This window comes from Syngnathus acus, chromosome 9, assembly GCF_901709675.1.
Source record: "Syngnathus acus chromosome 9, fSynAcu1.2, whole genome shotgun sequence".
In the NCBI taxonomy this organism is placed as follows: domain Eukaryota; kingdom Metazoa; phylum Chordata; class Actinopteri; order Syngnathiformes; family Syngnathidae; genus Syngnathus; species Syngnathus acus.
In genome coordinates this window covers 10,132,618-10,146,347 of record NC_051094.1, presented here as the reverse complement: position 1 = coordinate 10,146,347, position 13,730 = coordinate 10,132,618, and the positions used below count along the sequence as shown (strand labels likewise).

Sequence of the window (13,730 nt, the reverse complement as noted above, 5' to 3'; positions counted from 1 at the left end):
GGTAGGAAAAAATTACTGTTGAGTTCATGCCTTTAAAGGGGAACATGTGTTTTAACGCTTTGTTCCCAGAAGGTGACTCATTTCACACGATCATCAAATTTGCAGTCTTACTGTTGCTCATCCATTAAGGCCAGCAAAAAAAGCGCAACATTAAACACGGATCCACAGAACTCTAAAATATCAAATCTCACATCATTTCAATTTATGTGGGACACAGTAATTTGTCATGTAGACAATTTGACAAAAAGTACATGAGATCATTTTGTTATTATGACCTTTGAAATGTCGTTATCTGCCGCAGTGGGCATCCCCTTTCTGTCACAGATCAAATAAATGCAGAGGAAATGTGGAATGTCTTATCTAAGTACTTTTGCATGCTGTTGATCATGGGAACCATCTGGGGCGATATATGAGGCTGACCTGATTTTGTCAAGGATAGAATTATTTAAGACACCATTAAAGACCCATTTACAGTATATGTATACGCTTGCAATTAATTCAACTACATGCTGGCTTATCATTTATAATTCTTTAATCACATATTCATATTAAATTTTTATTCATTTCACTTTTTCAAGTGTCCAAATGTAGAGAATTTTTTGTTTTTTTTCCCTCTACCACCTAAAGCACAGTCACCTGCGTATAATTCCAGCCATAATATTAATTGACAACCTACAGAGCATTCTACCATGTTTACATGTCATAGTGACCCTGGTATTGTTTTAACAATAAACTCTATGTTTCTTTTTAAAGGCCTTCAAATTCACAGACATCTTGATATCACTGCATAAACCGTTCCAGAGTTTCACACCTGCGACGGTTAATGAGTGACCTCGGAGTGTAGCGTCTGTCTTGAAACATCAACATGTTACAGTTAAATATAACATCAAATTGTTAAGCTACACATTTTATTAATGATTCCTTGCATCCTGTTCTTACCTCACAATTACGTTCAAAAATCCATTATTTTTATTCATCCCAGATAATTTGGGGGTAACAACAGCAGTGAATGTAATTATTCACAGTAATTACAAGCATGCTAATTCTGAAATATTCTATGCATAGTATCAATTTGGTAATAAATTAATTATTATTAACTGTCTTGGTTCTTAAATGTTTAATTTATCAATATACCTTTTTAAACTTCTTGTATATACTGGTTTCATCTAATATCCTAAAAGAAATCTTATTTTTGTGTTTATTTTATATATGCGTGTGTGTGTGTGTGTGTGGTTGTGTTTGCATGCAAGATACGTGTCAACCAATGAGTGTGCAGTGCGAGAAACATTTTCTTATGTCAAAGCTTGATCTAGTCACAAAACACGACTCCAGTTGGAAGACGTCCTCTAGAGATGGGTGAGAATCTCTTTTTACTTTTTAGTTACATTAGTTTAGAAATTAGATTTTAACATAATGTATATTTTGAAAGCACAGTTCATAGTTTATATAATGTATAAATTAGCAGTGATGCATTTGAAATCCAGCTCCCATAGATGAAATAGAGAAGTCAGGGGTTATATTGAAAGCAGACTTTGAATTTGAAGCCGCAGCACAGGAAGCGAGCGATCTCAAAAGGAGCATATTGGTTTACACACAAACGAGACAGCGGTTGAAGAGATGAGAGCAGACACCTCCGGCCTGAAGGGACTTTCATTCATTTTAAAATGTAAGTTTCGTATACTGTTCTCCAAAGTGCGGCACTTTTATAATGAATATTTATACTATTTTCTTTGGATTCAATTACTGTCTCACAAATAATTTAAAATAGACAAGAAGTCAAGAAGTAGTGGTTAATGTTTCACAAGAGTTTATACGCCAACTTTCAAAAAAAAAAACAGGATTATCTATTGACTTTGGCCAAACCTTTCAACATCATTGCAATATCGGAAACTTGGATTAATGATATTTCTAAGGAACCCCCAAACTTCTGAACAGTAGTGTATGAAGTATATTCGAATGAGGTAATGCAGTGTTAACAACACACAACCCCAATAAGAAACATCTTGATGAATGGAAAGCTCTGTGATAAAAAATTCAAATATTGTGTTGGATCTCATGAGAGTGCGTTGAAACTGCAGACTGATTTCATGTATTTGACAGTGTGGTCTGGAAACAACAATATCCTACAGTAGTGTGCACCAGAGCTTGTGTTCATGAGCAGGAAGTGGTTTTTTACCTGTGGTTTCATCATAATATGTGATAATATGTTCATGCAACTGTTGCAATATTATGACAATTAAACTCCATTCAAATGCATGTATGATAATTGTTGATGTGAAATCATAAAACTTGATGTCTTTGTTGTTCAGCTCCTGAGGACCAGAGTGCGAGGGTGGTCAGTAAAGAAGATATGGAGACACCGCCGGGCGAGGTAAGAAAAAGTGCTGCTTGGCCTGCTGATTGCTATTTTCATCAGTTACAGTTGATGTGTGACTGCAGACGTGACTACATTCAGACGGGTTCTCATTTCCCCTTTTGCCGAATTTCATAAGGTGTACAAATTTGAAGCGCTTGATCATATGCGTCGTTTCTGTTCTGCTTGTGAAATGAGCCAATTTGAAGACCCAATTTAGTTCTCTGTACAGGAACTACACAATAACCGGTAACTGAGAATGAGTTGCAATCTGAGAAACGCAGATTAGGTTAGCAAATTTTCCCAGGCTGGTGGTTTCTGCGTTGACCTGAGCTTGGCCTGTAGCAGTGACCTTTGGCAATGTCGCCCACACAAAGTTCCCCATTAGTTTGAAATCAACTGCTCTACCCATGCTGCAACTCGCATGGGTGTAGTGCAGCAATGCAAATTGACAGCATAGGATTTACATTTAGTGTTATTTCTTTTTTTTATTTCTTAATAATGACACCCAGTTCAAGATCTATACAATGATCATTGTAACATTTACCCCGGTGGTTACATTCGGTGACATGTATGTCAAATTTATATATATATGTATGTATATATATATATATATACATACATATATATACATATATAAAGAAACAACTTTGCCCTTTCCTACATGCTTTAATCACAAACTTTTGAAAATGGATAATGAAAATTCAGAACACAAATGAAAAAAAGTGCCAGATCAGATAGAAAGAAGTTCCGCAATAAAAGGCTTGCAAAATGAGCAAATCAGACTTTGGCGTCAATGTGACGTTGATTCCACACTCATTATTGGAGTGCCTGCGAACTTTGAGGTTGCTTCACGCCCACTCAAATCAGGAAAAATGGTTGAGCGGCAGCAAACGCACCTGCGTCTTGTGCAAAGACTCAAAATTTGCATCAGCCACTCATCAATTGCTTCAACAATGGCATCGTGGGCATTTCCAACACAGATGATCACAAATATGCTAAAATACCTATCACTGGGAATGGGGACAGTCACAAGTAGTAATGACGAAGGAAATGAAAAATACTAAATACCATTATGAAGTGGACGGAAGTGCCTGGTTGAGTACATTGCATACAGTATCATTTAGGAAATGATAACTGAATGCAGAAGTCCCCCTGATGCAAATGTCTAACAGTTTTGGTGTAGAAGTACAAAGAACTCTCATTTTGGATCACAAAGACTTCATAGCAGACGACCGAGGGGTTCCAACAGTGGAACGACAAAACTTGAAAGAACACCTAGTCCCGGGCAGATGGAGGGTGACTCAGTCGGGGCTCGCCTGGAGGCCCGCACCTTCACTATTACTCACTGCGCTGGCCGATTTCTCGGAAGCAGGAACCACAGAGAGGAACTTGATTCAACATGAAACTACCTTGAGCTGTATGTTGTAGAGCAGTTGCCCTAAAAAAAAAACAGCTTCATGTGTTGAGTCAACTGGAAATATCAATCGGATTCATTGTGGTTTTTCATACATCCAATCCATTGAAAGTGATGGTTTTGTGTTGGACCGTTCGCCCTGACTCATTGTCACCTTTTTCGGTGTAGCGTCCACCAGCCAGTATTCGCCTGATGACAAAAGTTGACACTCAATGTCATGTGCACATTGAACACTTTTAATAGCAGCTTCTCTTCTTCGCTGCTCCGGTAAACTTCTCTAATACGACACTTTTGTGCAGACTCTCTTTGTTTCATTTCTACTTCCTTGCAAACCACAAATAGTGACATTCCTTTCACCGAGTTTGTGGGCAGTCTGAAATGTGTCAAGGCAAGGATGCAATATGCATGAAACATTTTGAATAATTCATTTTTTATTCATTGTGAATTGAATTTTCCAGCAAGGGCATATCAAATAATGCTTTCTCTTGGGATGTGTGTTGAGGTGATAGATTGATATTTAATACATTTTATTACTCTATTGTGTAACAGAATTACCGTACTTTAATGAATTTTAAAATGCAAAATGAAATCTTTCAAAAAATCTTTCATTCACATTTTAAAACCGTCATCGTCTCCCATTGTCGGTAAGCTATTTTTACAACATGCCTGCAGTGTAATAACAATGCATTATTATATTGATATTGCTTTTTATGGTTCCCACTCAACGGCCATTTATTACAGTAGCCTTAGGTGTCAAACTCATTTGTGTTGCGTGCCGCACCATAGTCATAGTGTCCTTCAGAGGGCCATTATGACTGTCAACTTCTTGTAGACAGGCTACACAACAAACTGATGAATAACTAGTTTTGAAATCAGAAGAGTAAAAACTGTTAAATTATTTAAAAAATCAAGTGGTAATAAAAATTGCTTACTATTGCTCTATTTTTTAAAAGTGATGACAATTTGTAATTTCAGTATTGGCTCATGAAGTTGATGCACGATTTGTCTTTGCAGGTCACATAAATTGATGTGGCGGGCCGTATTTGGCCCCCGGGACTTGAGTTTGACACGTGCCTTAGACTATATTTACTACTTACAAGACACCAACATACAACATTTTGGATGGATGGATGGACAGACGGACGCAATGGCTGTCCTAACGCAGTTCTTTCTCCACCTTAGACGTCTCCTCCAGTCATTAAGGTCCATGGCAAATATAAGGAAGTATCGCGGCCCCGGGTGCAGCACGTGGAGGAGAAGTCATTTGTATCAAGTCTGCACTCCTTTATGAAAGAACGAGGCTCGCCCATCGAAAGAATCCCACATCTGGGCTTCAAACAGAGTGAGTTAGTGACTGCTCAACACTGTACGAATATTAAGTAGAAGCCAGTAGACTTTAGTTGTTTCATTTTTATTTTATTTTTTTTATTCCCAGTTGACCTTTGGATGATCTACAAGGCAGTTGAGAAATTGGGCGGATACAATTCAGTAAGTAAATCTTCTGCATGGCAGGATTCTTTTGGTGCTGGTTGAAACAACACAGATTAATGGTTATCAAGCGGAAGATGAGCATTAGACACATATTAAGCTGTCGATGAATGAACATTGTTAATTAGCCAGCTCATTGCACATGACAATGCTATTTAGCGTCATTTAAAGGTCACTTTACCACTTCTTGTTCTTAAACTGACCGCATGGAACAAAGCAATATGCACTGGGCCCATGAAATAGTTTTAATTTACCTTTGACACGCATCAAATTGTTAATTGCATCATAATTTCTGGCTACAAAAAAAAAAATAGACTTGATTATTTAGCCCCAGGCGGGAAAAAATCTTGGATCCGTTCCTGGTTGTCATTCAGCAAAAGACAGCTGCACAACTGCCGCCGCACTAATTGTCATTTGAATCTATTCCGGTGTAAATTCCAGTGAGGTCACTCTTATATGTAGGAATGAAACGTCATCGTTAACCAAGAATAAATGTACTCTTTTAAATTGATTTGTTTTTTGCTTTTTTTAAAAATCTAGAACAACACTCAGTCGAATCGTTATGCATGTTATATTTAGATGAAGCAAGTTTGTTTTACATCAACATAGTATATATGAACATCTCTAAAGTATCCAAAAATGTGTAATATTGTCAATAGGTGACAGCGCGACGCCTGTGGAAGAAAGTGTATGATGAACTGGGAGGAAGTCCCACTAGCACCAGTGCTGCGACCTGCACTCGCAGACACTATGAGAGGTACGTACAGTTGTTCATCTTCCCTAAAGCAGATTAAATGTATCAATTGATGTTGAAGCATAGTTTGGCACATGTCGCAGGCTCGTGTTGCCCTATGAAAGACATTTAAAAGGAGAAGACGATAAGCCTCTCCCACTCAGCAAACCAAGGAAGCCTTATAAAAGGAATTCGGGAGGAAAAATAAAAGCCGAGTGGAAGGGGGAAAGGAGCAAGGCAGACAGAGAAGGAGATTCGGAGGTATTGCGTCATGATGGATGAAAGCAACTGAAAGTATCCCATGCACTGATTATTCAGATTTTCAACGGTTTTGTTTTTCAGAGGCTGCTTTCAGCAGGATCGAGTCAGAGTGAAGCAGCGGCGCATCCTGGTTCTGTTCTCTGGTCGGCTGACGCTGACAGGCGCCAGCCGCAAGTGCCCCTGGCGCCTGACCTTTATGCATATTACCACCTGCTGCACGGCCCCGCAACAACACCCTGGCCCGCAAACATCTCAGCTGTCGGAGAGGTCATCTCTCCACTGGAGAAAAAGAAACGCCTGGCACAAGCCAGCCTTCGAGCGAATCCGCAGGGGGAGGAGAGGGACAGGCCTTCTGTAATCCACCGCTCGGCGTCGCCAGCCTCCGGCAGCCACAAGTGCGACTCCTCTGACGGCTCGCCTCGCCCCGTCTCTTCTTCCTCGCTCTCCTCCAGGAGCCCGTCCCTGTGCTCCATCTCATCAGAGGATGAAAATCACTCTGCACCGAGTTCAGATTTGGCTCCCGACTGCTCCATCCGAAATGACGACACGCCCGTGAGACACGTGTCGAAAGATCCATCTGGAGAGAGTAAGGACAGAGATCAAGTCAAAATATTAGAGAAAAATCACATTAGAGAGCAAAATATTGCCACCAAAGACCTTACATATTCTTCTCCCAAATTCAAGTCTGACTGTGTCCCAACATCTTCCTCTGGTTTCATCAGAGTTTTGACAAAATCTGCTCAGCTACCGCGGCCTGCTCCTATCCGGCCAGGCAACAGAATCCAACACGACGCTTTGACGCATCACAACAAATCTTTCAAAACTATCCCACCTTTGTCTTCATGGGAAATGTTCAGGGCAATGCCAACAAAGTTTCCTCCTGCCCAGCAGAGGCTATCCCATACCTCCTGCGTCACGCCGTCTTATGACATGTTAAGAAGAGACTCTTATCTCCGGACCACGCTGCAGCAGGCGAACTTCCTCCCCCGAATGAGAATACCTCAACCTCACCTCCCGTACCGCCATGTCCCTGTCAGCACGGCTCACTCTGCTCTCATCTACCCATACCCGTGCACCATGCCTCTGTGGGGTCCTCACGCCATCCCCCAATTTTATACTCCACACAAACTATGAGCTTTCTCTCCACGCTTCATCAATTTCTACAGATAGAAAAATTGTTTTTTCACCATTTCAATGCAGCCGCCAAACCATTTGACATTCTGTGGTTAGAACATCGATTCCCCACTAGCTACACGTCAGGAGGGTGGCATGCGAGATCACATTTATCACTAATATGGTGTAAATGAGTAGAGTGAATATTTATGTTGCAAGTAATAAAGTAATTAAAAAAAGTTAGTCTAGACTCTGGTGTTCCTTAACACTTTTCTGTACCTAAACATTGGATAATGTATTTTTTCTTATGTTCATGTTTCCAGTGCAGTGCTGAAGACAGTATAAACACAAAGCAATGCAATAGAAATATTATTTGACATATTAATAACATTTAAGATCAACCTTATTTAGTTGTTAACTGAACAGTTTGTGAAACTTGTCTGCTGGGATGTTTCAGATTTCAAATGCGTCTATAGGTATTCTAAGGACAAAAAACATCAATTCCAGCAGGCTTCTCAACATGTTAGTCATGAAATAGAATACATAATAACACAGTATATTAATAAATCCCTAATAATCTCTATTCTTTGGTATGCAGGATTATGCATTGATGTAAATGGTAATCTGGGAGCTACATCAGTGTCCAATTTGACTGACCTTTGTGTGTACAGTAGGGTTGCATGCAAACCCTTCACACTAATAATGAGTACGGAATGAAATGTTTGCAAGAATGAGCTTCACGATGACAAACCACTTAATTGCTTTTATAAAATAAATAAGTGCAAATACTGTGAATCCTTGCACAACAAAAAGCTCGCCTCGCAGTCTAAAAACGGGTTGAAATATGCTGACTCTCGCGAGAACAGCCGCAGTGGCGCGAATAAACAAGTGTTTTGTTTTTTCTACCGACGGTTAGCTAGCATCAGAAATTCAACTGCGCTCATATTGTTCGAAGTCACACTTCAACCCGGTAACATACAGGATAAGTTTATTTTCGAGCACTTTTGCTAAGGCGAAATAATGTCGGACTCGCTCTCCGACAACGACATCAGCCAAGAAGAATGTCAGGAGGATGACATGACTCCGGCCGACTTGATCGCGAAACTAGAGGAGGTGAGTTTGTTTTGGATTCAATCGTGCGCACAATTCTAATGTTTCTGTGTATTTCGTAGGCTTGGCTAAATGAAAAATTCTCACCCGAGTTGCTGGCCAACCAATCCGAGGTGGTGGAGTGTGTCATGGAGCAGCTCACACACATGGTACATTGACCCGTCCATATTTTTTTCAAACCTCATGAAAACCTTGTGATTGATTTCTTGCCCTTTTGATAGAGTGTCCGTCGTAGTAGTTTCTGTTCATAAACTCAGTGGTGTAACCATGGTAACTACTGTCCACTGTTGACTAACTGGACGCTTGTTGTTGTGACGATCGATCAACTTAATTTACAAATAAACATAATACGATACATAAAGAAAACAACAATATAGATACATTGAACTTCAGTAGGAGTCTAAGAATTGACAACAACTGAATTAAAAAAAGTCTACACTCATGTTTAAATGCATTTTTTTGTGAAGTAAAGAATGAGACCAAGATGTACAGTGTAGTTTCACCATTATTGTGACCTGTAATCCGTACAACTCCACTAGAAAAAAAAAATGCATGTGGGTAGTTAAAATAATCAAACCTATTTATTAAATACGATTCAGCACACATCTGCTTTTACTACAAGTGCCTAGCAAACCTTGGGTGTGCTGATTTTATATCTCCAGTGTTAAATGTTTGTATATTCAACTCAGTCAAGTCCATCCCTTCCTTTCACCAGGAAGCAAACCTGGAGAGAGTGAAAAAAGGTGACCCCAAAGCCGGCATCCATCGCATGGAGATTGACCGCATCCGCTTTGTGCTGTGCAGCTACTTGCGTTCTCGCTTGCAAAAGGTCAAGCAGTTCATCAAATGTTAGCGCATCTTGGTGTCCCTACATACTCTTTAACAGCATGGCCTTGTTTTTGTTTGGGTTTAGATTGAAAAGTTCTTTCCGCATATCCTTGAGAAGGAGAAGTCTCGCAGCCAAGGAGAACCGGCGCTGCTTTCACCTGAGGAGTTTGCCTTTGCTAAAGAGTGAGCACAGCCCAGCATGGCTTATTAGAATCTCTAAAGTATATCGATCCATTTTCTATACTGCTATGACAACAAGCAGTAAAACTTGTTAATACATGAGTGAGAATTTATGAGTATAAATATAGTCTCAAATCTTAAAATAAATTAACATTCTCAAAATAAAATAATGGACCGAATGATTTTCATGGTAACAATGCTTAATCACATATCCTGACGAATGAAACAGTGATGTGGTTTTAGTTAAGGATTCTGAAGAGCAAATGCTCATCATTTATGCACTGCAGCAACTTTGGACAACATAGAACGTAGGTAATATAGTGAAGTTGGTATTCAACTTCATTTCAAACACAATCAAAAATTCTTGAATCTAACAGTGTAAGTAAGCTGTAGGTACACAAAGTAGTTCCTGGTTCAGTGTAGCGTGATTCTCAAAATGTTGTTAAAGTGGGCGTCCTCTTGTGGTAAGACAAAGAATGACTGGCTTTAAACTGCAGAATGTTCTATTTAGCTTGATTCATCCATCCATTTTCAGAACCGATCTTTTTTGGTGAAAAAAAGTATGTTAAAAAATGTGACTTGCATTTATCTCAATTTACATCATTTTAATGGCAAAAATAGTTTTCAAATATGAAAATGTTGACCAGGATCCCAGCATGGGTTATATTGGAATTTCTTTTGTGTTTCAGTTGCATGCCTGCTGTTTACATGTGTGTGTGTGTGCATGTTTCTCCAGGTATGCTGCAAACACTGAAGACCACCTAAAATGTGTGGCATTGAGTCACATGCCCCCCATCCTCCAGACACTTGACATGCTCAAAGCAAGTACGGTGCCTGCTCTAGTTTTTTTTTTCCAACATGCGTAGCTTACAGGCATACTTGAATACTGATTCTATTCATTCTGATGCAAACTCAGTACCAGCGCCATGCCTGGACTCCTTTGTTTTCCTGCGAGTGAAGGAAAGACAAGAGAACATCTTAGTGGAGCCCGAAACCGACGATCAGAGGTACTTCACTCTTCTGAGGTCCTCTGAACGGGATTATTTTCAATATGTGAGCAACAAACATCACTGACTATTCCATTTCTTGTCCCAGAGAGTATGTTGTGGATCTTGAAGAGGGCTCTCAGCATCTCATGCGCTATCGAACCATCGCGCCACTTATTTCAAGTGGAGCTGCACAGTTGATTTAAATGTCAAGGTAAGTAAGCCTCAAGTCTGAACTGCCCCTAGAGCTCATGCACGCTCTTCGATTTTTCTGCCTATCTGAGCAACTGCTTTGTGCTGTCATCTAGATTATTTTTAGCACTAAGATGTTTTTTTTCTTGGCAACACTTTGAGAATATTTATTCTAATTTGGGCTCCCTCCCACATAAAACAAAAAAAAAAAACATGCCTGATAGGTTTATTGGAGACTCAAAATTGTCTATAAGTGTGAACTTGAATCAACATTATAATGCCACTAATACTGTGTGTTGCAGGTTCTTGTTTCTGGTCTCTGAGCGCTTTGGCCTCCAATGGGTCATAAAACAAACAGCAGACAGTTTAACAGATCTGGACACAGATCTCAAACCTTGTGTGCTCAATGCGTGACTGGTGTCCCAATATTGGCCCATAGCTTCAAATGCAGGCACATCTGATCTTCTTAATATTGATTCCTATTACTATTCCTGTTACTATGTCGCAATGATGAAGAGGAATGGGCCGCTTCTGTGCTGCATTAAAAGCCGGCTGAATTTTCCCATTTGTGCAATTCTTTTATTTCACAAATGGCGAAGAGACTCATAGAAAAGGTTTTGTTTGATTGTGTCTTTTCATTTCTGCCCTCTAAACTGTGTGTTACCGTGTCTTCCCTGGGATGTAATTGCTCTAATAAGCGCCTTTATGTAAATTTCAGCGGGAGCAATCAGTGTTCATTGTGTGCACTCGCTCTAACTGCCAAATAATTGTCCATAATAAAGGATGGAGTACTGATTGACCTGAGCTGAAAGGCATTATCTTTGTGATGAATCATTGCAATAATCCAGTGGGATCCGATTATTAATGATGCAAAATGTTGTTTTGCATCAAACATTAAAAGCTGCATATAAGTATGAATGTTGGTAACTCTATTTTAATATGACATTAAAAACATACATGAAGGATTGTGGCAATTTCATCTCATCGGATTCTTCTCACTATTTTAAGATCATTTCACTGCCTTTTGCAAATAATTTGACGGCTCAGATTGGTTGTAATGGAAATGTTTATTTTTGTGGGAACACACCTCAGCATGTGTCCGGTTTCGACTGCACACTTTCACCCACTGACTGCAGCCAGAGGTGACACGTTAGATGACAGACATGCTGAGAGTGGCGCGTAAGCCTTCGCGTCACACATGCCAACATAGTCTCACACAACGATCCCTTCAGGACTTAAGCCATCCTGCAGAGTGTTGCATTTTACAGATGACCCACGTTAACTTTACCACACCCACAACGGCTCATGAGAAGTGAGTTGAATATGAACAGCTGTGTTTATTTGTAGTCCAAGATCTTTGTTGTAAAACACCTCGTCAACCATGGTTAAGCATTTCCAAATCCCAGTGTGTTGAATTATGAACTAAAACTAGTTTGCTATCAAACAATGCTCAAATGGCTTAATGGTGAACCGTTTGGGTCTTTATTCACTGTCCTTGATATCCAGCTTAAGGATTGTGTTTGAGTACAAGCTTTATCCACATTAGTAGGTCAACCTTGGCATACCAGAAGGATAATGGTATGTTCGTACTAGTGAGACAAAACTGAAAATTGACATCAATGTACAACCCAGCGTGCTGTCGCTTTTCTACTCGTGGACTGAATTGACTTCGTAGTGAGGATAAAGAATAACTGAATAACTTGACACTTTAATAGGGAATTCAGTCAACAAGCAAAGGTCACACATTCCTCACAGTGCATCACTGGGTGTTAGTGGAGTGTTGTTAGAAAAGCAAAAAGAGAAAAGCCTGCCTACCTCCAACAAACTGGTCAGTAGAGCAGAGGGGGTGGAGTCCTACAAGATAGCTGGCTGAGTATAAATGGAAGGTCATGCAAGATTCTGGGGTGAAGGGAGCACACAGACCTCGCAGGAGCACTGGCTGTCTACCATTTTGTAAGTAAGATGGGATATTGGAAACTGTTAGTTCACTAACACTCGCGTTTTTTTTCTTATTCAAGACGTCTCTGCGCAACACCAGCAGCATGGAGACCTCCAGCACAACGTAAGAACTTAAGGGGAATGATGATTTTTAAGGCACGAGCAAATAGAATTTATTAGGGGTGTTTTCTCATTAATGCACGTAGAAGTAATGTCCATAAAAATCATGATGCCAATTTTATCTGTTCAAGTTTCCTGCCCGGATTTGGCCTTGGCTCAATGGCTCACTCCGCTGGACTTGTGGAGATTGCCGTCAGATTGTGTTTGAACCAGCGTAAACAATTGTGTCCTCATGTTTGGGTGCCCATCCTGAAACCGCTGCGACCCTGCATCCGCTCCGCGTCGTCCGACATCCTACGCCAAGTCGGTCCGACCCAGACGATCGCAGGTTACTTTGAGGACTTGGATGATTCCGATGATGATGATGTTTGGGCCCCGGTCAAGAACAAGCGTGTGGTTTTCGCCGACTCCAAGGGCCAGTCGTTGGCAGATGTGCGAGTCTTTTCCGAAGAGGAGGACCACTCCGACCTGGACCCTTTGCCGTCCCTCCAGGGTTTGCTTCAGATGACCGAGGCTGGTTACAGTTGCACGGTCAGCACCTGCTGCCCGGGAACACGACTCACGCTCGGCTTCCCGCAACCCTCCGCTAATTTCCAGGCCTTTCGTGCCAAGCTGGCCGAGAACATGGTCACCCTGGAGAACTGCACAGTCACCGAGCAAGCCCTCAGAGGCACCGCCCGAGTCCAAAACATCAGCTTCCAAAAAGATGTGCGTGTGCGTATCACTTTTGACTCATGGCAGAGCTACAGAGATGTTCCCTGCACATACCTGCAGCAACGCTTTGGAGGGCCCCAAACGGACATCTTTGAGTTTGACATAGACATACCCAAAGTGCTTGATGCAAAGAGGAAGATAGAATTCTGCTTAAGTTATTCACCAGGAGGGCAGGGTCAAACTTTTTGGGACAACAACAATGGACAGAACTATACAATTGAAGTGTGTGTGAGTTCACATCTTTGTCACAATTAGTTGAGCATGTCATGAAGACCAACTTCAATGCATAAGTAACTT

The 13,730-nt window shown here is 40.6% G+C and overlaps 3 protein-coding genes across 4 annotated transcripts; all 3 read left to right on the top strand.

Annotated features, from left to right (window-relative positions):
• Positions 1–1,223: 1,223 nt before the first annotated feature.
• On the top strand, positions 1,224–7,608 carry arid5a (AT rich interactive domain 5A (MRF1-like)). Of its 2 annotated transcripts, none has more exons than XM_037258055.1 (7): positions 1,224–1,356; positions 2,310–2,371; positions 4,953–5,112; positions 5,206–5,258; positions 5,918–6,015; positions 6,096–6,252; positions 6,334–7,608. In XM_037258055.1, the coding sequence occupies exons 1-7, from the start codon at positions 1,353–1,355 to the stop codon at positions 7,384–7,386; spliced, it is 1,587 nt and encodes a 528-aa protein (XP_037113950.1). In that variant the 5' UTR covers positions 1,224–1,352; the 3' UTR covers positions 7,387–7,608. The 2 variants fall into 2 exon arrangements, with proteins under 2 accessions (XP_037113950.1, XP_037113949.1); XM_037258054.1 differs by lacking the exon at positions 1,224–1,356 and adding an exon at positions 1,398–1,666.
• Positions 7,609–8,222: 614 nt separating this feature from the next.
• On the top strand, positions 8,223–11,635 carry gins4 (GINS complex subunit 4 (Sld5 homolog)). Its single transcript, XM_037258065.1, has 8 exons — positions 8,223–8,478; positions 8,538–8,624; positions 9,191–9,304; positions 9,389–9,486; positions 10,220–10,308; positions 10,400–10,490; positions 10,579–10,683; positions 10,964–11,635. Exons 1-7 carry the CDS (start codon positions 8,386–8,388, stop codon positions 10,673–10,675), a joined length of 669 nt encoding a protein of 222 aa, XP_037113960.1. The 5' UTR covers positions 8,223–8,385; the 3' UTR covers positions 10,676–10,683; positions 10,964–11,635.
• An 859-nt stretch (positions 11,636–12,494) lies between these two features.
• zgc:77112 (uncharacterized protein LOC406459 homolog) lies at positions 12,495–13,718 on the top strand. The gene is made up of 3 exons (XM_037258064.1): positions 12,495–12,614; positions 12,680–12,723; positions 12,851–13,718. Exons 2-3 carry the CDS (start codon positions 12,704–12,706, stop codon positions 13,686–13,688), a joined length of 858 nt encoding a protein of 285 aa, XP_037113959.1. The 5' UTR covers positions 12,495–12,614; positions 12,680–12,703; the 3' UTR covers positions 13,689–13,718.
• The last annotated feature ends 12 nt before the right edge of the window (positions 13,719–13,730 follow it).